Source organism: Puma concolor, chromosome D4, assembly GCF_028749965.1.
Source record: "Puma concolor isolate L17-30 chromosome D4, mPumCon1.1.hap2, whole genome shotgun sequence".
Taxonomy (NCBI): domain Eukaryota; kingdom Metazoa; phylum Chordata; class Mammalia; order Carnivora; family Felidae; genus Puma; species Puma concolor.
In genome coordinates this window covers 88292198-88318740 of record NC_141679.1, presented here as the reverse complement: position 1 = coordinate 88318740, position 26543 = coordinate 88292198, and the positions used below count along the sequence as shown (strand labels likewise).

The following is a 26543-nucleotide window of genomic DNA, read 5'->3' as shown; positions in this document are numbered from 1 at the left end:
GCCAGCCCTCTTTTCTCACCTTCACCCCCACTCCTGCCTTGGTGACCCGGGGCGGGGGATCCATTGCGTGCTGACCACTCCCTAGCCTATTTCAGCAGCTGGACCCGCCCCCAGCTCTAGATCAGCAGACCCAGATGCCTACTCCAGGCCTCCCCTTCGAGGCTAACAGGCATCCGCCGGGCCCCCAACACCAAAGCCCTCTTGCCACATCTCCCCCGCCTCAGTAAATGGCATCAAGCTACACAGGCCGAGAATTGGGGCTGCTCAAGGCTTCTTGTCCTTCTCACACCCTCCTTCCTGTCGGTGATAGCTCTAAAGACAGCCCAAATGGGACCACCATTTCTCACCACCTCCACGCGGCCCACCGTCCTAGCGCCTCCCCTCCTGCCCCACATACTCCAGGCCATTGGCACTGGCAAAGCCCTCCAGCAGCTTCCCGGAGGATACGCAGACACTAAATCCCAATCCTGTCAGAGAGGAGCCCCTAAGACCCTGCTCCTCCCTGACCCACGTGTGTACCCTCCCCAACCCTACTGGGGCGCTGGGCTCCCAGCTGCTCCCCCGCCCTTCAGCCTGCAGCTCTCTCCAGGACTCAGACTCGCGCCTCCTCCGAGGTGCCCTTCCCAACCCTGTAGCTCAAGTAAACCGCGCCTGCCGCCCTCTCTAATGAACTGTGCTATTCGCTTCGTAACACCCACCACTACCTAACGTTCTGGTATTCTGGGGTTGGCCGCCGTCATCCACGCTAGAACAAGGAATATTCGGCCAGTAACCACTTGTGAAATGACTGGGTCCTCACAATCCCTGGCCTGAGTATCATTATGCCCATACTTCAGATTAGGAAACCAGGCTCAGACACAAAGTCAATCACGAGGGCCGCTCAGCTAGTAAGCAGCGCAGCGGGCCTTAGGTTGGCTGGGGTTGGCTCCCGGCCACCAGGCTCTCCTGGGCAAGGCCTCCAAGGCCAGGAGAAAGGCCAAGGGCTCATTCTCTGAGGAGACTCATCTATACACCAAGTCCGGAAACACGTATGTCCGAGGAAGGGTCCAAGAAGCCTCGAGTACTGCAGCCCCCCAAATCCCAACTCCAGCACGACACGGACAGAAGGGGTGGGGTGCATCCCTAAAAGCTGCCGGTGCGTGGGTTGCAACCAAGTCCGGTCCAAAGGCTCCCCCGTCAAGCCTGGAGTCCACAGGGGCTGCCTTCATCTAGAAGGGCCATGGTGACCGAGGGCATTTGCTCTGTGCCAGGCCCTGGGCGGAGGACTTCACATCCTTCACTCACTCCTGGCAATCACGCTGTGATGGTCCCCATTTTGCAGACGAGGAAACTGAGGCTCAGAGAGATTCAATAACTTACACAAGACCTTGCAGCTGGGGGTGGGGACAGCCAGGAGTCGCCAGAGCCTGCTTGGGTGACCGGTGCACGTTCACTGGCTGCCCAGGAAAAGCTTAGCCCAGACACCAGCTGAAACAGTCCCAGCCCCAGACTCCATGGCCCGAGGGAAGGGGACCCGATGGGGAGACAAACAGGCATGTGGAGAAACAATAAACGTGTGGCATGGAAAGACACACCTCACACAGGTGACAGGTGCAAAACAGAGGCTTTAATCCGAACAGCAATGAAGGCGCACGGGGCCAGGGGAGGCCGAGGGGGCAGGGCAAGAGGAGCCAGGAAGGCGGTGATCTGGACCCTGGGAGGGAGGCCAGCACTGGACCTCTCCTAGGAAAACTATTTCTGTGACTCTCGTGGTTCCCGTCCCGGCCTCTGCCCAGGCCATCGGCCCAGGTGTGAGGGTCAAGTCCCTGAATTGTGCTTCTTGGGAGCTCCCCCTTCCCACAGGGGACGTGGACCCAGATAAAGGGCAGGGGTCTGGAGAAGGGCAGGCCTGGACTTTGGCTGGGGAGAGCCTGTAAGAGCCTGGCCCAGGAGCAGCCCTAGAAGAAAACTCAGGACCTGTCATGTCAGCATCCCCTCACCCGGCCAGGCCCTGCCCATCCTCAGGGCCGAAGCCTGGGCTTGGGGGGGGGGGGGGGGGGCATCGCTGCCTCACCTGAAGAACCAGTGGGTAAGTTCGGGGAGAGGGGAGGACAAGGAGGGGGCGCTGCTGAGTGCTCCGGTGGCCCCTGGCCCATCGCCCCGAAGGGCAGGCAAACAGGGCCAAAGGGCCCTGGAGAAGCAAGCGGCAGGGAGTTAGGAGCAGAACGGAAGATGTGAGAAGAATCCAGGCTCCCCACAACCAGAGCGGGCCCCGAGCCCCTCCCTGCGTCTCAGCCACCCCCTCCCAGCCTGAGAAACTTTGGAAAGGCAGGCCTCACCCAATCAGCCAGTGGGCAAGCCCTGCCAGGGCCCTCCCGAGCGCCCAGGGGCTACCCTTGCAGAGGGGGACAGGACCGGCTCCGGCCAGGAAACCCAGCAAAGCCAAGACCAAAGAACAGAGAAGCCAGAGTGAGGAGGCACTAGACACAGGTGCCCGCAGGCCCAGGGGGCAGCCGTGAAGAGGAGCTGGGAGGGTCACCGGCCAGCACAGCCGATGCTTCTCGGCCCCCGACCCCACCCCAGGCTGGCCGCCTGCCTCCGCCTCCAGCCTTCAGAACCCCCAGGCACCCACCCAAACATGGCTTCAGAAACCGACCCACCCCACAGGGAGCAAGCGCTCCAACCCCTAGAAAGGCCACAGGCCTTGGGAAAGGAAAGCAATGGAAACCGCAAACTCCTCCCCTTTCCAGCGGTGCAGAAGAGCCCAGGTCTCAGACGGGACTGGACAGAAGAGGAAGGAGGAGAGGAAGGCCGAGCACGGGACCAGGGCCCGAGCACACCCTCCCCACCACAGGGAGACAGGGCCCACTTCTCCCTTCACTTTGGGTCCTTCGGCCTCATGCCCTGAGCCTCCGTCAACCCCACACTCACCACCCACCCCAGTAGGCAGCCTCTCAGCAAACAGAAAGAACAGAGGGAGGGGGCGGGGGCGGCTGGCGCTGGGGCAGGGGAGGGCGGGCACAGGAACTGCGGCCTGGGTGGCCCCGGCTGCTCAGCCCCTAGCACGAGGTGACCGGATGGATGGGCAGCAGGCTCCCGAACTTGAAGTGCTGGATCACAGGGAACTTCTCCAGGCACTGTGGGGGGGGGGGGGGGGGGGGAGGAAGAGCAGAGGTGAGTGCTGCACCGCACCCCTGCCGGGGCCCACCCGGCCTCTCGGGCCTCCGGGGGAGCCCTGGACACCTCCGGAGGCTCGGACCAGCACAGTTCCCACAAAGTGTCCCCCCCAGGGCCCAGGAAGGGGATGATCTCAGAGGAGCACCCAGGCCTTCAGGGAAAAGCAAGGCTTCCGACCCCTTCCCGACCACCCCCTCCTATCCAAAGACCCCCACTCCGTGACAATTAGACCTCACTCATTAGTGAGGGAGAGGGAGAAAGGAAGGGAAGGAGAGCAGGCAGCCCAACCTCATTGCGGGGAGGGAGGGGAACTGGGGACCAGACATGAAAAGAACCCTCCAGACCACTGGGGAGCCCCTAGCCCAGGCCCCAGCCCTGGAGAAAAAGCGTAGGGATGTTTGGACACAAGCTTGACGAGGGTCCAGAGCCCATTTTTCTCCAATTTTCAGTTCTCTGGACTGAAAAAAGGCATCCTGCCGCTTGAGAGCAAGACAGTAAGAATCAGTTAACATCCCCACACCCCCAGGGCAATTCCCAGCAGCCCTGTGCATGGGGCAGAAGACAAGAACACTGAACAGGGGCATGGCCTACTCCCTGAACCCAGCCCAGCCAGGACCTCAGCCCAGGGCTCTGGTGGAGATGGGGATATTGGCAGGGCCTACCACAGAAGCTGGCCTGGTCCATGGGCAGCCGGGCCCCAGGCCACACACCTCTGGCCTCTGGCCCCAGCACTGCTTAGCACCACACAAGTCCAGGAAGAGGGCGCGGTGGGGGGTGGGGGTGGGGGGGAGCGGGCAGCTCCCAGCCTCCCCTCACCGGCCCTGGTCACTGGCGAGCTCTCTCAGGCAGCAGCTCTGGGCATGTGAGGATTTGCCTGCTCTCACACCTTTGACCAAGAAAATAACCAGGATGGCTAGGTTGGAACATGACTTATGGCTTCAGATAAGGTGAGCCCCATTCCGTGACTGCGGTCTCAACATCCATCTAACTTAGGGAGACAAAGGTGTGCCACGACTGGCCCAGGTCCCCTCACCTCAATGACCAGGCACAGAAACGAGCACGTCTCAGACCAGCTGCACCTGTGTCAGGTGGGGGCTGATCAAGGCCTAAAGGGGGCCTAGGAGGTGAGCGGGAAAAGGGAAATCTTTTTGTGCAGTGGAAGGACAGGAAACTAGGCCGAGTGTGGGAGCAGAGCTCCAGGCCGCAGCCAGGCTGCTGGGCCCAGGGCAGAGCAAGTGGGGAGCAGGCAGCCGGGGGGGTGGTCCCTGGTGTGGGGGGGGGGGGGGGAGGAGGAACAGCCAGCAGCTCTAGGCCAGAGGCAAAGGCAGCTGCCAGTGTGCTTACGTCATCAAGGAAGTGGTAGGAGTTTGTAAAAGGGGGCCCCCAGGGCCCTGGAATTCCAGAAAGGGTCAAAGGTCAACCTGTTTCTAGCTCTCCTCCAAGAGAAGCTGCAAAGGCAAGCGGCTTAGCAGGAGGGGGCAGGGGCAGTTCTGTGCACTCTGCCTTCAGGGGCCCGGAACAAGCCTCCCCAGGGCCACAGGACAGGAGAGCACCGGGCTAAAGGCCAGAGGCTGCTTGGGGCAAAGGAAATCTTGAGGCTTCAGAACAACAGCAGAAGGGGGCCTCTGGCCAGGCCTTCTCCCAGCTAACTGTGCCCTGGACCAACACCCCCCTGCCCCGCGGACCCCCACTGAACTGGCCAGAGCGAGAGAGCGACATCTTCAGCTCACCCGGCCCCCCAGGGTCCTTTTAGCTGGATGCCACAGTGATGCAAGGGGGAGAAGGGGCTCTCCAGGCCCTGACAAGGTCCTTCCGAAGGGAGCCCCGGCACAGCGACAGCCCTTGGGAAAGACAGGCCCCGCTGCCCACAAGGGCACCGAAAGCATCTGGTCGATCGGTTCAGAAAGGCAGGGGCAGAGCCTGGAGACGCACACAGTCCATCCCAAATCCCAAGGCCGCCTAATGCCAGGCCCAGTCGGGCCTCTGCGGCAGCTCAGGCGATCAACTCGCCTCCAAGAGCCAACTCTGACTGGTGGCCTTGGCCGTGGGGACGCTGCTCTGGACTTCAGGACTGGTGGCCTCGCTGGTCCTCCCCATGGACAAAGAGCTGACCTGAGAACACGAGTCCTTCTCCTAGGACCTCTGGGAAGGGAGCATGAGATCCCACAGGCTCTCGGGGACCAAAAACTAAGGGCTATTTCCCAGCAACGCACAAACGAGGGCCAGCCATCAGAACGTGGCGCTCCTAGACCACAAGTCAGTGGGCTCCAGCACCAGCCTACAGAGAGGTCTGGCCGCCACACGGCGTCCGGCAAGGCTGCCAGCTCCTGTGCCTGCGCACATCCAGAGCTGGAGTTTCGGGAGGAGCGCTCCGGGGTCCACGCGTGTCCCCGCTGTCCGGGCCTGAGCTGGGGTCCCGGTCTCCCCACACCCACAGAAATCCAACAGCTGTTACGCCGACTTCTGTCTCATTCCTGTAGCACCGCCGCCAGCCATTTGGATTCGCCTGGGACTCCTCCTCTGGAAGGGGCAGGTAGGGGAAGGGGGCAGGGGCTCCCGCTCTGCCCCGGGGGAGGGCGGGGACCGGCTCAAGGTAAGTTTAGAGTCACTTAAGTAAGAGCCCTGCGGGAAGAACAGCACTTCAGATCCCAAGCAGGGAAGGCACGAGAGACCGACCCGGGGTGGGGGTGGGAGGCTGGAGGGCCCCCGCGCTCCTTACTCGCTGCACACGGGCCCCCGCAGTGGGGAGGGCTCCGCAGGGTGACGAGGCCCCAGCAGCACCCACAGCGGGACCGGCGGGGGAGGGGGGGGGGGGTCAGGAACAACAGGACGCCCGGAGCGCAGTGACCCGCGTGCTCTCTGGGCGGGGGGGTGGGGGGGGGTGGGGGGGGTGGGGGGTGGGGTGGACAGCCAGACCGGAGGGCCCAGCGGGCCGCAGCCCGGAAGGAGCCTGGCCTGCGCAGCCCCAGCAGACGCTCCTCTCAGATTAGAGAGGTATGTGGGCCGGAACCCAAACACAGGATGTGAAGTCCAGAGGAAGGGAACCGGAGGGGGAGGGGGCGGAAGGGAGACAGAGGGCCGGCCGGTCGGTTCCAGTACCGTTAACCCCCTCGGGGCCACGCGGAGGGAACAGGGCCTAGGGCCTACCGGAAGCATCTGTGCCACGCAGCCACACCCCGGCCTCCAATACCCTCTCCCCCCTGCTCCCCCTGCCTCCCCTGATGGGATGTGAGTGTAATGAAGCCGACTCAGAGAACCAACCTCCCTCCCTCCACGGGAGAGGGGTGGCCAAGGGTCAAGAGCCGAGGGGTCAAGAGCACCCACGGGACAGCATCGAAGACCACCAGCCTGAGGGCGAAAAAAGGGGACTCCGGGGACTCGTTACTCTCGGTGAGGGACCTTACACCCAGGTCCTTCCCTGGCCAAGGTCAAGCAGCTCCAGGATCGGTGTGCACAGACGTGAAAGAAGCTAACAGAAGGGACGGGATGGAAAGAAAATGTCTCCTCCCTACCTGCAAGAAAAAAAGCCACCTCCTTGGCTGGGAAAAGGTGCCAGAGAGGAGGAGAGAGGACAGGGGACACCCTCAAGAGCTGGGCAGCCACCTCCCAGCAGGGGGAGCTCAGGGGAGCCACGCCTCACCCTGCCTCTCAGATCTGAGAACCAGAACACCACCTGAAGTGACTGCTAGAAATGTGAGCTCTGGGCCTCCCTCGAGGGCTACCTGGCCGGGTATCAGACCCACCAAAGTCTGAGAAGCGCCAATTTGGACGATGCCTCCAAAGCATGTCTTCACTTTCGTGTCCCCATGTGAGACACAGCTGTGAGGGACCTCTGGCCATCTGACAGACCCTGGGCAGCAGGGCCTTGCCTCAGTCACTGGGCAGAGCCGGGCCTCGGCATAGGGATTCACTGTCTGCCCACTCCCCAGACAGAGACTGAGGCCTCGAGGGTCAGAGGGGCTGGCTCGAGATTTGGAGCAAAGCAGCAGGGTGGGGTGGGGGGATCAGCGGCCCCAGGACCAAGAGGACCAGCCGGCCCCCACTCACCTCAGCCTTATACATGCGGATCAGACCCTGGTTCACTTTGGACCAGGAGGGGACGGCACTGATGTTCCACAGCTGGTTGGAGTGCTCTGCAAAGGGGCCGGTCTTCATCTGAAGAAAAGAATCCAGAGCTGGAGAGGCGGGCCATCTGGGAGCTCATCCCTTTTCCCTGCAGTAAGGCTGTGCACACGCATGTGTGTATACACACGCACGCATACGTGCACGCACAAATATATGCACACGTGCTAGAGCGCACATACGTGTGCGTATATATGCACCTACATACACGCTCACACGTGTACGCGTGTGTGCTTAAGGACCAGGCTGCATCACCTGCCAGGCTGCATCACTCACATGTGCACAAGCACGTACACGCGCGTACCCCCCCCCCCCCACACACACAAGCACACATAAGTACCAGAGACAGGGTCTCTCTCGGCCCGCAAGACCCACTGGGAAAACATAACCCCCAGAGTTATCCTCTTTCTCCCACAGCCAAAAAAAGGAAGCCTGATTCCCACCACCCACCACACTCAGCAGCCTCAGAAAAATAAAATCTCCACCCAAGCCCCTGCTGAGACTCCCGTCAACTCCCCCCAGCCGCAGAGCGCTCTGACGGCACGGGGACCTGCTCCCTTCCAGGTAAACAGCAGCAGCCTCCCTGAGCCTCCCCGGCCCAGCCCCGCACAGGGTGGGCCCCACCACCAGGTACTCAGGCTGCACCTGCCACTGGCGGAGCCGGAAGGGCCGGGGGAGGGGTCCGTGTAGGGGAAGGCTAAGGTGGGAGAGACCAAACCCAGGCACCCAACTGCCTTCTGAACGGCAGGCAAAAGGCAGGGAGCAAAAGAGGGGGGAAAGAGGGGGGAGACGTGAGCCTTGAGACAGGGGCACCTGCAGCAGATTAGGGAGGAAGGTCTGTTTAGACGGTCTGCCTGACCTGGCTGGGGGGCAGGGAAGGGATGGCGACGACGACAGCAGCAAGGGACAGGCAGGGGCAAGGCCAGCTCCATTCCCGTCCCTCCTCTTGCCCAGAGTTCTGACCCCCCCAGGAAGGAAAGCGATTCTGCAGCAAGCCCAGTGAAGTTCCCATGACATCAGAAACCACAGCACTGAGACAGGGAGGCTTGTGTGCCTGCATGGACCCCTCCGCACAAGGCCGGTGCATTTGTTAATGGGCGCTTCACAAGGCTGCCTGGGGGAAAGGGGTTCAGCGCCCTGAGCCCCAGGCTTCAGAAGAAAGAGTCTGAAAATCAAAGAGGCTGAGCTGGCAAGGAAGCAGAGACTTGGACCCTGAGGGGGTGGAAGGTTCCAGAAGAGGCTGTGCATGGAGGTGGGGCTGGGGGAGAGCTGCTCCAGGGAGAAAGGATGGACCCAAAGCTCCCTCTCCATATTGGGCCTAAGAATAAGGGCCCAGGAGCACACGACACCCCCACCGTTTGGCTGTGGGCTCGTGAGTGACCTGCTCCTACATGCCCCTCACTTCTCCAGCGAGGGCCTCACACCAAAATGCAAGATTTAAGTCCAAAGCGCTGCCATTTACTGCTGTCACCTCCCTTCCCTGCCCAAAGTTCCCCAAAAGCCTGTCTCAACTCCCAGGTTCGGTAGCGAGGACCTCAGCCTCCTTCCTCCAGTAGGGAGGCCACAGCCCAAGGTGCTAAGACAGAGACAAAAACCCACCCTGGTGCTCCCAGGGCTTTTCCAGGATCAGTGTCTACACCCACTTTCTTTCTCTTCCTCTCTCTTTCTAACACTCCCTCCTCCAGGGTGGCTCCCTCCTCCGGTGCCCCTAGCCTATGGGGCCTGGCCTTCGAGGAGCTTTGTTCCAACCATCCTACTCAAGCAGGCTCCGCCCCCAACAACCCGCCCTTCCCCTCACCCCGCCCCTTCCCCCAAGGCTCTCTGCCCCTTGGGGACCAGCAGCAGGCTCCAGTCTTCTGCACACTTCCAGGCCCTGAGAACCTCAGGGACCACTGGAAATGTGTAACCAGTTTCAGTCTGGACAAGGCCCTGTGAACAAACCACCCCAGGGGCACCCTGCCGGCTTCATCCCCCAGCACAGCTCCATAAGCCTGCTCAGCCAGGGCCCCGAGGCCAGGGCCAGCAGACGACTCTGGGAAACCAGAGGCTCTGCTTCGTGGGCTAGCCTCAACCACTAGGGGCACAGGAAGGGACCCCAAAAGGCCTCTCTGGCCTGCTCTGACCCCATGGAAAGGCCAGAGATGCTATTTCTTTAGAGGGGCTGCCCCACATCCCACGCCCCCCCCACCCCCGGGCCTGCGGTGCCCCAAGGCCACCCTAAGTCCTTCAGGAGGGGACTTTGCAACTCTGGGAAAGGAAAAGAGACGAGGGGAAAAAAGGAATCGGGAGCAAGAAGACAAAAAAAAAAATTAGCTCATTCTAGCCACAAAGGGAGAAGAGAAAGAGCGAGAACGAGCAAGCAAGCTGCAGTCCCGCAGTGACCCCAGGGGAATCGTGTGAGTCAGAGCAGCCATATTGAGCAGGAAATTACTCACAGACGCTGCGTTCCTGCCTCTCCACTCCCAAGAGAATCGGCCTTTTGTAAATGGTTCCTCTGTCAGTAACTGAGGGGGGATGGGGAGAGGCTCTGCACAGCGCCTTCCTGTCAGCTCCTTCCCTTCCAGCTGAAATCTGATCCCTCCCTTCCCAAAACTCCAAATTTAGAAGCCAGATTGAAACTGAAATTCTTTTCCTGCCTGCCCTGGGCTCTTAAAGGCGCCCGGGCTGCATTTCCTGAGACAGCAGAAGCCCTGCAAGGTGGGGTCCCTCATCCGGGATGCCCAGGGCGACCAGGGCAGGTCCTGGGAGACGAGGAGGAGACGCCCCGTTCCATTTCCCACTTCTTGTTGTTTTGGTTTTTTTCTCCTAGTTGCACCAGCCATCCTGATCCCCAGGTCTCCAGAGGCAACACCGTCTTTTCCATATCGAAGCACACAGAACTCTGCACAGGCCTCCGGGTCCCTGTGTCCCAGCGACGGGCCTTCAGCCTCCCTGGGTCAGGGTGGGCCAGGCCAGGCCACTCATTCACGGACCAGCAACAGGACACACTGGTGCGAGGTGGAAGGGGAGTGCGGGGGGGGGGGGGGGGGGGGTGGGGGTGGGGGGTGGGTGGGAGGGGTGGGGGGGGTGGGCGTAGCCCAGACCAGAGCTCCGGAGAACTGGCCCGGCGCAGCCGCATCAGCAGCCACACCAGCCAGGTCTCCGCTTGGCCAGGGGGACGGAAGGGAGCCCTCAGCCCTGCCAGCAGTCAGTGTTTACCACCATGTCCCAGCACCTAGACCCAAAGTGAAAACCAGGCCTTGCGGAGAGGGTGCGGAACAAGTCTGCCTCCCGGCCAAGGAAGTTACGAAAACCTCCTCAAAGTTCAATGTGCTGTTAGTGCCACCTAGTGGCCGCTGTAGGATTTTCTCCAGCAGAGGAACCGCATCCCAAACCTCAGGAAAGCTTTTGGGTTTTTATACCAGAGTAACCAACCAACCAAATAAAAATACAAAAGTTGAACCTGGAATCAATTCCCATATTCCCCGAGGCCCGGCCCGACCTTCTTCCTTGCGAGTCACTGACAGGGACCCCGGGGTTTGGCCAGCCACCAGAGGGAGCCAGAACAGCTTAGTCTTTTACCCCCAAGTGAGCAGAGCAGGGCTCAGCCTAGAACGCGCACCCCTTCTCTCTACCCTGCTCCTCCTGGGGTCTCCCAGGGCTCCCCAGACCCTCACATCCCACTCTGGAAAGGGCAACACGTGACTGGCTCGTGAGGCAATGAGCCAGGCTGCCCCGAGTCCTTCCGACCTTGGGCCTGCCACACTGCTGAAGGCAGCAGATCTGAGACTGGAGTGGTGGCCGCCCAGCCGTCAGTTCCAGCTCCATTTGCTGACTTGGAAAAACGTGTCATTCCCCTCTGGCCTCTGCAGTTTGGCAGAGGCCTGAGCCGAACGCTGACCATGAGGAGCCTGGGGCTACGGCTGCTTAACCAGGCTTCTCCTCCGTTCAGGGGGCTCAGGGGGCTCAGAACACGAGCCGAGAGAGCAGCCTCAGTGGGGAGGAGACCACAGTCATGCCAGGGGCATCACTGGGGCCAGACGTGCATGTGGGTGTTGGAAAAGAGGACAGTGGCAAGACCCTCTCCGGACAGCAGAACCAGGGCGCCCTTTGAAAGTTTCTGGGGTGAGGGGGACAGGTATGCAGCAGGGAGGATTGAAGGCCCTGACAATTCCTGAGAGAAAGGCCCTAAGAGCGGTGAGTCCCCAAATTCCATGTGAAGTCACCTGGCAGGTGTATTTAAACACGAGTTCCTGGTTCTTGTCTCCCAAGATTCTTGACTCAGAAAGCTGGGGTTGGACCCAGGAACGTGCGTTTTAACAAGCTCCCCGGGTGATCTGGAGGAAATGGGAGACCTTGCCTCAGCGGGCAACAGCGCCCAGTTAAGCACCCCCCTGCCAGGCGGGCTAGGGGTCCAGGCCGTCTTGGTTCACCTCTGGCACTACATCTGGCCCATGTCCTCAGTACCGACACAGATGTGACCCCAGAAATCTAGCCTGCTGTCCACATGAGTCTCTCCAACTCCTGCAACGGCTTCACCCCACACGCATCCCGTGCACGTGGCTGGACAGGCCTCGTGGGCCCCACCCACCCCTTCAGACCTGCCGCATGGGTCACCAAGTCCAGCCAGCGACTGAGTCTCAGTCCCACAGCTCAAAAGTTCCATGGGGTTCAGGAGTAACCCCAGACCACTGATTTGGGGGACGAGATCCTGGACAGTCAAAAGCGGGCTTACAACCTTGCAGAGGCCTAGTGGGGCTTCCTTTCCATCAACCCACCTTCTGGGGCCAACCCTGCTGTCTCCAGGCGAGGGCCCTGGCTCCTCTGTCTCACCCCAAAGCCACCATCCTCAGGTCCCTCTCGGCCTGGACGTTGCCACGGGCTTCTCCCTCACCCCCTCCCCTCACCTCAGTAATAAACAGGATACACTCCAGGAACATGTAGTCCTTGTGGTTCTCGTTCACGGCCTTCTCGTCCACGAAGTGCCTGGGCTCCAAATACGGGTGGTCTGGGAATGGCAAAGAGCCCCGGGGTTCAGAAGCAGGCACTCCCACCACGGAGCACCTCAGCCCAGGGCACTCCACACCCACCCCGGGGCCACAGTCCTGCCCACGTGCCAACACTTGACCTTGTGGGAGCAACGAAGGACCTGTGTGTGTATCCTAGTGAACGAGCTTTGGCTCTGCCTTTTTCTAGCTACGTGACCTTGAACCAGTGACTACAGCCCTCCGAGGCTCCGTTTCCTCATCCGTGCAGTGGGGACACGAACGGCACCTCCCTCTCACTACCTGATCGGGGATCACTCGCCATGGTGCCCACACAGGTTAAGTGTTAGTCAAAGGTGGCTGGTCTCGTGCTGGCAAAGACCCTTCCCAGCGTCGTTGAGAAGGTTCTGGGAGATAATCTACCCAACATGCTTAGAGCAGTGCCTGGCACAGAGCAAAATATTCACCAAGGGTCATTTATTAATACTATTCTGTAGGCAGTTAATCCTACGTCAAAGCGGAAGTTACCACCCAACCCTCACCCGCTGCAGATCCCAATGTGCCGCCCGAGCCTGGAAAGCAGTTTCAGAGTGGGGGGAGCCGCTACACCGCGCCCACCGGAAGCGGCTCACTGCCCAGCACTTGGTGGCCGCTCCCTGACGGGCCCCCTGGCACACAGCTCGATAATAACAGTGGATGACGCCAGTCACCGAGTCAAAAGAGCCCCTCGTTTTCAACATAAAACCCCGCAGCTGCTGCCAGGAGCTGGGGCGCGTTTCACACCAGCCCATTACGCGCCAGGCGAGCGCCCTCGCTCCAGCCCGTGTCACTTTCCATTATCTCGGCACACTCTGCCTCCGCCTTCCCGAGCCTGCCTCACCGGCTCGCGGCAGAAGGTTGACAGCAAACAGCCTCCGTCAACAGCCGGTCTAATGCCTGCTTTACAGGCTGTCACCGTCTGCCCTGAGCGGAAGTAAGGAGGGGAGGGGGGGGGGGGGGACAGAGAACGCACCCTGGGGGGCGGAGGGGTAGGCGCCCCCTCTCCAGTACCTATCAACTGTGAGCTGCCCCAGATGAAAGGCAGGAACTGAAAGTCGTCCAGGCCCCACACTCCCTGGCTGCCGGCTGGCTCCATCCTGTACGTTTTCTGGAGTTTCCGCATAACCTCGAGGTACCTGCGCAAGGGGGAGGTGAAAAAAGAGGCAGCACAAAGTAAAAAGCCGGCCTCAAGCCTCCTGCCACTGGGAGCTCATGGAGGCCAGAAATAGCCACCTGAGAGCGTAACCGGTCTCTATTTCAATTAAAATCCACACGCATAAGTTATGCATCAGCTGGTACTCTCGAAATAATGTGGCTTTATTTTCTTCTCCCACGTTCAGCCTTCTTTTGGCCCAGGGAAGGGGGTTTTAGCGCCATCGACTCCTGACAACGTGACACCCTGGGCAGGAGCCTCAGGCTCTCCAACTCTGGCCTGCCTGTAGGAAAGTGGCTGGGAGACAAAGCAGATCATCTCCTGGGGCCTTTCGGCTCCCACCCTCCCTGTTCTCAGGGGCTGTGTCAGTTCTGGCATCTGGGGAGCTCTGGCGTCAGCATCACCAGAGGGGGGCCCAGAACAGGCACTGTCAGGGCGCTCCGGTGACCATACCACACCTGTGCTGCTGGGTAGGGGGTTTCGGGGGTGGGGCTGGGGGGGGGGGTCAGAGTCCCACTGCCTGGGTTCAGCTGGCTGTGTGGCCTCAGTGATCAGAAGACAGCTGATTTCTCTGGGCCTCTGTTTCTTCGTCTATAAAACAGAAACGAAGGCTGCTGGGGAGATCAAGGGAGGGAGCTGCATGGCAGAGCCACGGAAGCATTAGCAGTCGGTACGTGACATTTCCTTCCCTTGTTCTTCCTTGAAACTGAACCTGTCAGTCCTTCTGTCTTGGGTGCCCCATCCACAGCCAGGGCTTGATGAGGATGGGCCGAAAGAAGAAACAGGCGCTCAGGAGAGCCCTCCAGCACCCTGTCCTCAGTGTGACGGTGACAAGGAGGAAAGAGACCCCCACTGCCCCTCCTCTCACTCACCGATTGAACACCTTGAAGACAATAGCTATTTGGTCGTCTACCCGGAGCACCCCAATCTTGCAGAGGCAGCAGAGGAAAGCAGCAAAGGCTGCTTCATGTCCTGGGGGAGAAAAACCAGCTGAGGTCAACAGGCTTCCAGAGAAATGAGTGGGACTGTTCTTGATCTCACCAGAGTGCAAATCACTGATACCTGCCCCCTGCGGACGGAGGTCAACATGGAGATAATGGGGCCACCTCCCTTTCTAGAAAGACCCAGGCCCTCTTGAGAGCTACCACTAATGTAATTCTATTCCTAATGGGCCGAGGCTGAGGACTTCTTAAACAGACACTTGCATTTTATTTTGTTTAACTCACTCATCAATTCTGTGCTCTCTACTGAGCACCTACTACGACGGCAGCCACTGTCCATATCAGGCACTAGGGAGACTTAAGTCCATGCCCTTGTTTGACAGTTTATGATCTATCAGGATGACAAACATTAAATAGATGATCACTTCTATAATTCTAGCTCTGAAAGAGGATGGAGTGATAATTGGAGGATATCACAGGGGAATCCTGACATAAGGGTTCAAGAAGGTTTCCCCAAGGAAGTAAAAGTGAATCTGAAAGATGAATAAGAGTTGGCAAGGCACTGGGTGTGAGGGAAGCAAGAAGAGCAATCAAACCGAGAAGAAACAGCATGTGCAAAGGTCCTGAGGCAAAAAAAAAAAAAAAAAAAAAGATATGTTCGAAGAACGCTAAGGCAGCCAGTGTGGCTAAAGCAGAGAGGGCAAGGGAGAGAGTGTAACAAGATGAGGCTGGCGATCAGATAGGCTTTCGCTGCCACAGTAAAAAGCTCAGACTTTATCCTAAGAGCAACGGGAGCCACTGAAGGCTTCCAGGCAGGGAACGCACGGTCACATCACAGGGTCAAAAGGCACCCCCTTCCTTTCCCAGTCATGTCAAATAGGAGTGGGCAGTACTACAGAAACCACTGACTGGATTCCGGACTGAATGCCATGGTTCATAGTGTTACCAAAAAGTATCTATTTGGAGGGAGGCAGGGAGAGAAGGTTTCAGCGACCTCCTGTCCCATCTCTGTAGAATGAAGGTGCCTTCAGGGCCTGGGAAGCTTGTGAGCGGTTTCTCTCGCCTGCAGGCTTTCCCATCTCCACCCGCCAGGGTCCCAGCAACCCTACTCAGGGGCTCTTGCACCCCTGAGAACGGAAGAAACCTCCCCACTTCTGACCTGGCCAGTCTCCCCTCGGGGTTCTTCCCTGTTGTTCTGAGTCAGAGCCCTACCCGCGGAAGTCCCCCAACACTTGATAAACCTGCTCCCCGGCAACAGGGGAGCAGAAGACAAAACCTCCCCGTGACCCAGGTCCAAGGGGGCCCTTCTCCCAGCCTGCCTCTACGGCCTGTGCTCCTCCTGGAGAACCCGAGCTGCAGGCAAGGGGAAGGCCCAAAAGAGCAGCCGCTCTCGGACTTGCTGCTTCGGGTCAGGTCAGAAAGCTGGGCCTACCAAAGCGGAGTCCTCCTCAGTTACCCCCACCCAGACAACGCTTCCCTCCTGAGGGGCCTGCCTCTCCTGGAGAACTCAACGCAGACGCGGGGCCGGGGAGAGGGCGTGCCGCGATGCTGCCAAAGGCTACTGAGCTCCTTCATTTCGCAAGGGCCTGGGGAGGGGTTGCCTTGAGATATAGTAAGCACTCAATAAATTATTTTGCGATGGCGATGAGCTCACAGAGCTCGGCTTTACAAAGAAGAGAACCGAGGCCGCACAAGACACCATGCACGTGGCAGCAGCGCCCCCTGGTGGACCACGACAGAGCCGCGGAGGGAGCCCCGGGCCTCCCTGCGCCGCGACCCGGGGAGCTGCACCCAGCTGGCCCTGAAAGGCGGCCTGCTCAGAGGCCCCCAAAACGAGCCAGGGCACGAAGGAAGCAGCCCAAGAAGAGGCCACAGCGAAGCCAAGGAAACACGGAGTGGCGGGTACCTGTGCCATAGTCGATGCGCGTGGAGTTCCCCACGGACTCCTTTAGGTAAACGGCCACCTCGGGCACGGCAGCTGCCAGATGGGTGGGGACCACCGTGGCCACCAAGTTTTCTGCTTCCTGATAACACAAGAGACACAAAGTGGTGGCAGCAGATTAGGCAGCATCCCGGTGGGCAGGCACCCAGAGGCAGCATTTGGCTGGGGCCCGGCTGGCCACGCCAGGCCGGCCTGGCTCCCTGCTCTGACTGGCTGCAGAAAGAGGAGGAGGGAGACATTTCCTCTGATACCTCTCACGCTACAGAGAGACGACCTGGGGCGGCTTTTAGCCTGCTGAGCCTTCCTCCGGGGGACAAGGGCCTAGGACAAGATAGGAGGGAATGGAAAAGAAGCCATCCAACCCCCTGCCCCAATCCGGTAAGTCACTGACGTCCCCAGGGCAGCGAGGATGTGTGCCACACATCCACCAAAACACGCGTGCGAGAATGGTCACAGCAGCATCATTTACCGTAGCCCAAATGTGGGAACAGCCCTCAACTGCAGAGTCCATCAGCAACAGATTGTGGGCTGGTTATGTGATGGGGCACCACACCGCAGCGGAAAAGAGCCACTGCTCCGCACAACACGGGTGCATCTCAGAGACGTGACACTGAGCAAAAGAAGTCACGTCTGTCGGCAGTTCAAAAACAGGTAAAACTGGTCTATGGGACAGAAATCAGAGGAGTTTGGGGGATATCAACTCAAGGAGGCATAAGGACCCTGCTAGAAGGCTGGAATGTTTTATCGCTTGATACAGGTGGCAAGTGCAAGAGTAAAAACATAGGTTAAGCTCTATCGAGGTTGCAGACAGCCTCTCTTCTGCTGTCCTGCCTGCCGCTCCCTGGCGGTGTAGTCAATAAACTTCTATCTCCTTTAAAAAAGAAAGAAAGGAAGGAAGGAAGATCCGTCAAGCTGTACAGCTCTGATGTGTTAAACTTCCTTTAAGCCAGTAACTCCACACAATCTTAAAAAAAAAAGACCATGTGCCCTCTTAGAGTCCAGAGGCAGCTCCAAGCTGCTCTTAGGCAGGGACGGTATTTTGGTGGGTCCTTGGGACTCCCCTCTGCTCCAGGCAAAAACACTGAGCCAGACAAACCAGGACCCAAGTTTCTCTAAGTTCAGTCTATGGACACCCGAAAATCTCCTGGGGACCTGTGGAAAATCTGGCTTCCTGGTCTCTACCCTAAAGACTGTTTTTCCAAGGGCAGGGCCCAGGATCCTGCATTTTATTTTTTTGCTTGCTTTGAACAGGTATCACCGTTACATGATTCAAAAACAAACGCATTATGAAAGGGATGCACTGAGAAGTTTCTGTCCCCCTCCCCACTCTCCCCTGCCTTCAGAGAAACCACAGCTTTATTAGCCTCTTGTGCATCCTTCCAGTGAGTTTCTTTATGCAACCTGAGCAACACAAACATGTCTTTTCATGTGTCTCTTTCCTGCCAAAAAGTAGCTCACCGCGTGTCAGAGCCCAGACTCCTCTTCAACGGAACAACAAATCCCAGAGCACCTTCCCCTGAGCTCCCGAGTCAGCCTCCTCGTCTTTCTCAGAGCCGCGTAGTACTCCAGGGTGGATCTACAAGCTTATTCAACTGATGCCCTGCACACGGACACCTGGGACATTGGAATCTATTGCTGATGCAAACGCGGACCTGATTACCAGCACTGTGCTGAGGAATGGGCCTCCACGGCAGTGATTCCCAGAAGACAGCCGGGGTACAGGGTAAATGCGTTCGTATTTTTGGCAAATGGAATTGCTGTTTAACAAACTCCCCAGTGATTTTGAGATGCCCGAAGTCTCCCACACGCCTGGCCCAGCCCCCAAGCATGTCCCGGGGCAGCCTCACCTCGTCGAGTTTGGCATACCAGGTCCTGTAGGCCTTGTTCCCAAATCGAGAGGGCTGGTCCACCGGAGGGGTCTCATCGATCCACCTGTCCAGCGTGTTGAGAAGGGCGACCAGCTTCTCAATGGCCTGTAATGGACAAAATAGAGGGGGCCAAGCCACAATCGCTAGTGGCCTCCAGCTAGAGCCACAGAGCGAAGTCCCAACTGCCAGGGGACAATGACCCCTAGGCATGGCATTAAGTGGCATTCTCCTGGCTGTCCCCCTTTCTTCTCGACCATGCTGAATATGAAGGAGGGGCCGGGGGCGCACAGTGAACTTAACAGAAAGGGACCAGCATGTGGCTGAAGGGACAGGAGTGGCTTCACCACCTGGTCTCCTAGAGCCAGCCTATCAAGAAGAAGTTGCTGGATAAGCAAGAACCCCAGTCCTGATCTTCTTCAGTACCTTGTACTGGGGTCTCCTGTTGGGTACACGACACCAACTCGTCACAGAAAACAGGCATGTCAAAGCAACAGGACAAATCCCGCTACCTGGGAATAAATGCTATTCACATTTTAACGCAGTCTCCAATTTTGTCTTTTTATAGTGTTTTCTACTGTTTCTCGTGGAAAGGATTTAAAGGCCGACAGACCTGGATTCAAATCCGCCTGAAAACGCCATCAGGGGCTGTGAGACACTGAGAAAGTGGCTTGAATTCTCAGAGCCTGTGTTTGGGTTTTTTGTTTGTTTGTTTGTTTAAGTGAAACGATGCTGCCATGCAATATGGGATTAGTCTCCGGTGCAGAACACAGCAATCTGACAACTCTGTAGACATCAAAGCTGTTTCGTCACCTCGGAAATGGGCGTGATGATAAACACCTCCTAAGGTTGGGACGGGACCACACCGCAATCCAGAGGCTGCCAGTGCCGGGCGGGGGCCGCGGCATACGTTTATACACACACAGGCTCCAAACACAGGTCTCTCTCACACACACACACACACACACACACACACACACACACACACACAAAGACATCTGCCAGTCTTCATAAAAAAGAAAAATAAAACACAGGTCATGGGACACGCACTGCCTTGTAGCCTTGTCAAGTGCCTCATGAGCCTCGTTCCACCTCAACACGTAAACTCAATCTTACAATAGCCTTTAATACGCAAAAAGCATTTCACTGTGCCAACGTGCTATAATTTTTTACCAAATCCCTCACTGCTAAATGCTTGGGTTATTTCCAAATATACGCTCACTCCCATCAACAATCTGCTAACTCCCGCTCTGTGGACCTGCCGGGTCATAGGTACAAACCCCTGTGAGGCTTTGTAGGGCCGAGTCTGTGTGATGCTTTGTGGGGCTGCGGTGTCTGGGAGCCCATCGCCCTACACCTTTCCCACAGCAGGCAGGAACCAAGGCGTGGAATCGGTGCCACAGGCCAGGGCAGCGTTAGCACACACGATGTTACTCAATGAGGAAACCAGGTGAGGCTATCCGAGACAGAGGTCTGGGAGGGCTAGCGAGAAAAGGGCTCCTTCTTGCCTGTGGCTTGCAAAATCAAGAAATGAGTAAGTAAATAGGCCACGACAAAAGGCTAGCAGAGGGCACAAGGGCAGAGCGTGTGCGGAGGTGGACAGCCCTGGGAAAGCAGACCTTGCCAAGAAGCGGGTCTTGCCTGCGTCCACTAGGCACACACAGGAACCCCTGATACTACGAGCTACCAGGGTGGGACCCACATGAGAAGCTGTGAGGAGGAAGGCGAGGCACGGTCAGATCCACTGCTGCGTTGCAAGGCCCTGCAGAGGAACAGTCTGAGAGTTGGGGGGGGGCGGGGAGTGGATTTGAGCCAACAGAATACATGTCAGCCAGCGCCCCCACCCCGCACCCTCCCCGCCCACAGTTCCAGGGGCACAAAAGACACTGCGGTCCACGGCAACGGCGCCCCCTGGCGTTGTGCAACATGACCTTGGCCTGACTGCTGCCATCCCTCACCTCCCTTTCTCTATGCTTGGCGGTGCAGGAGAGTAAAAGTTACCTGTAAGAGGAGAAGGTCCCTGTAGACCTGGCTGAGGCAGAGGGCCAGGGTGACTAAAGCTGCCCAGCTGAAATGTGACAGAAAGCACTGCCAAAGCCAGCTTTGCGAAGAACCAGGTCACCAGGAACCCATAAGGCCAGAGCAAGCCTGACCCCACGCAGCAACTGGGACTTAGGAGTGACGGCTCAGTAATCCTGGCCCCAGGGAAGCACCAGCCTGGCCAACTCCCTGGTGATCTCCGTGGTGGGCAAGGCACTGAAGGGGATAAAGAAGGTGCTGGGAGGCTGCGGAAGCCAGGCCCCAGCTGCTGGCTCGGCTGGGGCGATGAATAATTAAAAGGCTCCTAGCTCCTCCCGGAGAGGGCTTTCAGAACACAGGGGCTGCCTCTATTGTCTGACTGAGGCAGAGGGGCTGAAGGTGGGGGGGGGGGGGTGCTGTGGGCCGGAGCCCCCAGGAAGGACAAACAACCATTTGAGCTACCCTCCGTTTCCCTAAACCAATGCTTCCTCTTGGATTTCACGGACCAGTACAATTTTCTCCCAAACGTTACCTGCCAGGGTTTTTTTCTTCTTCTTCTTCTTCTTTTGCCTCCAACTTAAAAATCCAACCGAACAGCAGCAAAACCAAGCCTCTTATCTGCTCACATTTTACAAAAATCAAACACCTGAACCCCCAAAGATTAGGACAGAGAGAATCTCACACTTAACGAAAGCCTTCTAAATGCTGGTCTAGACAGCCTCACGACATCGCTTGTTCCCTCTGCTGCTGCTGGTCTGGGGGCCCCGACACCCAAGGCCGTGCTGCCCTCTCCCCAGCTGCCATCCCGGCAGCGGCAGCAGGAAGCAGGAATGGGAGGAAGTAGGAGCCCCGAGCAGCCCGTGGCCCTCGGCCCCCGTCTGTGTGCTGAGACCACATGCCGTGAGCCGCTCCTTCCAACGCCCTAACAGCTGAGGACAGGAGCCGGGAGGCCCCCGGAGGCCAAACTAGTCACCTCTGCCCAGCACATGAGAGGCAGCCCACGACCCCGGCACTGAGATGAACCCCACCCAGCTCAGGAAGAGCCTCCAAATGAAGCAATAACATCACTCCGAGAACTCAGACCTGAGAAACAGCTAGTGATAAGACCTCACGATGACAATGTCACCCCGTGTGCAATACGCACCGAGCACTATACCAACAACCCTACGAGGAAGAGCTCAGTGAAATCTCCCCCAGGGGCCATGAGTAGGTCTGCTGGCTCCTCCGCCTACAGATGAAGAGCGAGAGCGAGAGAGGGACAAAGCCACTCAGCTCGGAAGGGAGAGGTTATCAAAACCCAGTCGGCCTGCCTCCAGAACCCGAGCACTTAAGCATGCTGCGATCCTGCCCAAAGAACAGCTCCTAGGCCAGGACAACACCTGGCTGGCGTGGAGTCTACCATCAAAGCGTCAGGGGCAATTATGGGACCCGAGGGGGATTTGGCAGCTCAGGGTCTGCCAGGGTAATTAGAACATCCCCCTGTAATTAGACTTCCTCCACCATACTTCCCGCCCACTGAGCCCAGCCCAGCTTCCCTCACCACAGGCTCAAGGACGAGCCCACTCTCTCCCAACCCACGAAATCACTAGTGGGCCAGCTCCCAGGAGAAGGCTGTCTATTCCCAGCACAGGCCTGGCTCCCCTCCAGTCACAGAACGAGACCTCAGCCACCCAGCAGCCAGTTACGGCCCAGGAAGGGGCAGCTCTCACGGGGCGGGGTGTGAGGGCCAGCGGGGCAATGCCAGCCCCGGGACAGGTGGAGAGACCCGGTCGTGACAGAGCCGGGCCTGGCCCAACAGGGTGGGACACTGAGAGGCCACTTGCACCCTGGTGTCTGAGATAAGAGTCTCAAGGTGACTATGGGCCAACTGGGATAGAAACTGAAGAGGCCACTGGAGGCCTGGGGCCCGGCCGTGGGAGACGGCATCCGGCAAGAGCCAACAGCCTGCAGGCCCCACACCTCCCCGCAGCTCTCGGCCTCTCTTCACGAACACCCTGTCTCCGAAACAGCAGCCAGAGAGCACCCACCCTGCCGTGTGCACCCTCAACTCAACATCCCCACTTCCGGAAGGACTCCTCAGGGAAGAGCGCCCACAGATCTATACGCAGAGATGTTCAGAGCAGAGACATTCAGAGCAGAGACATTTAGGGACACAACCTAGAAGTCCACAGTTAGGGGCTGTTTAAGCAAATGAAGGCCGGCTCGATGAGGCAGCCGTTTCCATGGTGGCAGAGGGACAGGAGGAGCTCAGAGGGCAGGTCTGGGTGACATTCCCCGAACCGTGCCCAGGGCTGCCCCAGGAAGTTGGGTAGGAGACGGAACATAGGTGGGGGTCAGTTCGCTGTTAATACGCTTCTGTTAGTGACCCTTTCGCTAACAGAAGTGAGCACGCTTCCTTCATTTTTTTAATTTAAAAAGTTACGTAAAAACACCAGTTAGCAAAAATGCAGGCTATAAAGCGGCATGTTTAGCTTGATCCCATTTTTATAAACATATGTCAATTCACAGATTGAACAAAACAGAACAGAAAAGATCGGCCATACAGACACCAAAACGCCAACGCGCACGTGTGCTTGGACCATCTCATTTTCTGCCCTGGCCCGCCGTGGGCAGCGAGCACACGACTCTATGGGCTGTTTTGGGAGAGGCTCCCTGCTTGTGCCTACCTCAGAGACTTTGTACTCGAAGGTCAGCTTCTTCCCCTTCACACCTTCGTTGAGGGTCAGGATGAACCCGATGTAGTCAGCGTACGCCTACCAAACAAAGCGGGGAGTGGGGACGGGGAGAGGGGTGTCAGACCCACGGCCCCCTACAACCCGGGCCAGCCCCAGCCCCACCCGGCAACCGAAGCAGCCCGAGCTGGCCCCGGCTCCCAGCCAGCCAGCAGCAGAGGTTGAAGGCTAATGCCAAACTCGCCACCACCACCCTCCATCCTACACGGCTGGCAAGCCAGTGACCGCAGTGACACCTGGACCCCAGGCCAGACTTCACTGTGCGCTCACCACTACTGGCAGCAGTTCCTTCACACAACCCCACAGGGCGGACCCGGTCACTCTGCCCATTTCATAGATGAGGAAACCAAGGCTTCAGGAGAGGAGACCCGCCCAAGGTCTCCTAAGACCGAGATCTCATTAGACGTGGAGCCAGGACCCGGCAAGGTCGACTCCAAGGCTGCATGGCCAAGTGCTCAACGATTATACCCTATCACCAGGAGCGCAGGAATACCGGCAAGACCCGGTGGTCTTCCAGAAGTTTCCCCCACCAGACAGACCAGGCTGTCAGCCTGCAGTGCAGACCCCCTGCTCCCAGGAGAAGAAACTGTTTTCTGCCCACGGCCAGGTCTCCCGGCACACCCATCCCCAGCTTCCAACTGGGCGCTCTCTTCCCCGTTGCTGCCAGCACAGGGGTTAAGAAAGCACCGAGGGGCGCCTGGACGGCCCAGCCGGTCAAGCCTACGACTTCACTCGAGTCATGATCTCGAGGTCTGTGAGTTCGAGCCCTGCCTCCAGCTCTGTGCTGACAGCTCGGAGCATGGAGCCTGCCTCGGATTCTGCGTCTCCCTCTCTCTCTGCCCCTCCCCTGCTTGCGCTCTGTCTCTCTCAAAAATAAACAAACATTAAAAAGAGAAGAGAAGAGAAGAGAAGAGAAGAGAAGAGAAGAGAAAAGAAAAGAAAAGAAAAGAAAAGAAAAGAAAAGAAAAGAAAAGAAAGCACTGAGGTGCAGGCCCCTGAAGAGGGAATTCTGAGAGCAGGTGACTTCGGTTTGGTCCTGTTTCCTCTTCTTCTCTTTCGCCTCCCATCTCCTTCCTTCCTCCTTCTCCAAGCCTTAAGGATGCCAGCAGCAGCCACAGCAAGCCCCGAGAACTGACCACTCAGTGTCTAGAAGGGAGCATTCCTGCACCAGGCCTTTCCTACCGCCCGTGGAACGGCAACAAGTGGACATGAGGGGTCGCAGAGCAGGTCTGAGCCCTCGGCCCGCCAGCAGCTAGCGTTCATGGTCATTCCTACAAACTACACCGGGACACAGAGACAGGAAGCAGCAAGGGGCAGTGTGGCCCTCCGTGGCCCCTGCTCCCGCATGGGTCTGGGTCTCTGGACCAAAGCTCCGGTCATTCTTATAAACATGACATGCAAGGTCTCCACCAACACCACCATCCTCGTCACTGTAACAGTTGTTAAACGCTGCCTGCCGCTCAGCGAGGCTCACGGATGCCTAGCGCTGAGCCAGGTACTTTTTGGCCTTTGTGTCATTATGGCCTCCAAACAAGCCCATTTTATGGTAGAGGAAACAGGCTTGGCCAGGTTATGCAAGTTGCCTAAGTACAAGAAAAGGAATGGCGGCCTTGGGCTTCAACCTCTGACCTCCCTGGCCCCAAGCTCATGCTCTTGGCTGCTGCACTCTGCTGCCTAGTGAAACTGTGTGGGCCACGGCACAGAGCCATTCATCCACCCACAAGAGGCCCGTACACTTGACCGACAAGCAAAAGGCTTCTATCCAGTATCGTTCAACATACACTCCAGAAGAAAAAGTAACCAACACTTCTCGAAAAATGTTGGTGCCTACAATGGGGTCAACGACTTTACCTACAAAGGACCAAAGAGTAATGATCTTAGTCTCTGCGGGCCCCAAAGTCAGGCTCACAAATTCTCGATTCTGCCCAACTCTGCCACTGTATTGGGAAAGCAGCCATGGAAAATACTTAAACAAATGAGACTCGCTGTATTTCAAACTTTATTTACAAAAACAGGCCAAGGTCCAGATTAGATGAGCAGGCAGTAATTTGCTGATCTGTGGCCTAAAGCATAGTGGCTCCCAACCCCTGGGTCTCTGGAGGCAGAGGACCTGGGTGTGAATCCCGAACCTCATCCCAACCACTTACCAACTCTGCCACCTTCCTAAATTTCTTTATCTCCTGGCCTCAGTTTTCTCACCTTCAAAATGGGAGATGACCACTGAGCCCACTTCCCAGAGTTCTTGTGAAGATTAAAGGAGCTAAAAAAATAATAATAATAATACTTGGCCCACCATGAATACCCAATCCTCCTTGGAAAACATCCAGGGGGAAGGCAAGGAACTAAAGTCACATTTGGGGGTAGACTCATGGTTTTCAACCCAGGCGATGGGGCTCCCAGGCAACTTCTGACAATGTCTGCAGACATTCTGGGTTGTAATAACCAGGGGCAGGGGTGCTCCTGGCATCTAGCAGGGGGAGAGGCCAAGGAAGTTAGTAAACACGCTGCAAGGCACAGGACAGCCTGCTACAACAAAGAATTATCCGCCCCAAGATGTCAATAGTGCAGAGGTTTAGAAATCCCGAGGTAGGGGCGCCTGGGTGGCGCAGTCGGTTAAACGTCCGACTTCAGCCAGGTCACGATCTCGCGGTCCGTGAGTTCGAGCCCCGCGTCGGGCTCTGGGCTGATGGCTCAGAGCCTGGAGCCTGTTTCCGATTCTGTGTCTCCCTCTCTCTCTGCCCCTCCCCCGTTCATGCTCTGTCTCTGTCCCCAAAATAAATAAACGTTGAAAAAAAAAATTTAAAAAAAAGAAATCCCGAGGTAGAACAATCGAGATGACAGAAGGACTCAAACTGTGCCCTTTGAGCAGACGAAGGGACTAAGGTGTTGATCCTGGCAAAGACTTGGTGGGGGAACACACAGAAAAGACAATGTTAACCATCTCCAAATATTTAGAAGGCAAGCTTGTGAAAGAGAAGCCAGAAGGCTTGCACAGCTCCAAGAAGGACCAAGCACGGCAACACTGGGTGGGGGTGCAGGCTCAGCATAAGCCCAGCAGACTCCCCACGGGGAATCTGTCCTTCTGTAGAAGTGACCCTCCCCACCCCCGCTGCGCAGACCAGGTGTAGGCACCTGGCTGGAGCTGGGACCAAGGCTTTCCCTGTGGATCTGAAACTGACTTTCTTTTCTTAATCCCAATCTTTCCACAGCCTGTGCCAGAAGCCTGGGAGGCAGAAGCTGTTATTTTCTGCCCACCATTGGACTGAGCAGCACAGAGGGCTGGTCTGTACTCCTCCTTGTTCTAGGTCCCAGCTCCTTGGTATTTTTAGGCTCAGCCGCCTCCCGGGCCTAAGCTTCCACACGGTAACCTCAGCTCTCTTTGATACGCTGGCTCCCTGACTGGCTGTAACCTACAACCAAGAATCAAAGTGACCCGTGTCATCATCTAGGACACTCATGTTTGGCGAATACAACACTCAAGGGATGATGGTTTATGAGAACCAGGAGCAGAACTCTCCAGCGTTACCCTGGCCCCAGACCCCAGAGACCTTCCCATTAAAGTGTTCTCTGAGTGCTCCCCCTGAGAGAGAGGGACAGCCGGCTCCCCTGT

General features: G+C 57.8%; 1 protein-coding gene and 1 long non-coding RNA gene across 4 annotated transcripts in view; one reads left to right on the top strand and one right to left on the bottom strand.

Moving 5' to 3' along the window:
* Nucleotides 1–1586: 1586 nt before the first annotated feature.
* PTPA (protein phosphatase 2 phosphatase activator) overlaps nucleotides 1587–26543 on the bottom strand; it is a 30739-nt gene continuing 5782 nt past the window's right edge. Inside the window, exons 3-10 of the mRNA XM_086684242.1 lie at nucleotides 22868–22954; nucleotides 18165–18290; nucleotides 16282–16399; nucleotides 14307–14406; nucleotides 13293–13417; nucleotides 12165–12265; nucleotides 7204–7311; nucleotides 1587–3116 (exon numbers count right to left, since the gene is read on the bottom strand). Of these exons, the coding sequence (XP_086540368.1) occupies nucleotides 3039–3116; nucleotides 7204–7311; nucleotides 12165–12265; nucleotides 13293–13417; nucleotides 14307–14406; nucleotides 16282–16399; nucleotides 18165–18290; nucleotides 22868–22954 (843 nt within the window). The 3' untranslated portion in view covers nucleotides 1587–3038. The remainder of the gene's footprint in view (nucleotides 3117–7203; nucleotides 7312–12164; nucleotides 12266–13292; nucleotides 13418–14306; nucleotides 14407–16281; nucleotides 16400–18164; nucleotides 18291–22867; nucleotides 22955–26543) is intronic.
* LOC147575081 (uncharacterized) lies at nucleotides 3976–10279 on the top strand. 3 transcript variants are annotated; one of them, XR_015243118.1, is made up of 3 exons: nucleotides 3976–4103; nucleotides 7696–7842; nucleotides 10088–10279. It is a non-coding gene; the product is annotated as an uncharacterized LOC147575081 (long non-coding RNA). The 3 variants fall into 3 exon arrangements; XR_015243120.1 differs by lacking the exon at nucleotides 3976–4103 and adding an exon at nucleotides 5661–5749; XR_015243119.1 differs by lacking the exon at nucleotides 3976–4103 and adding an exon at nucleotides 6063–6150.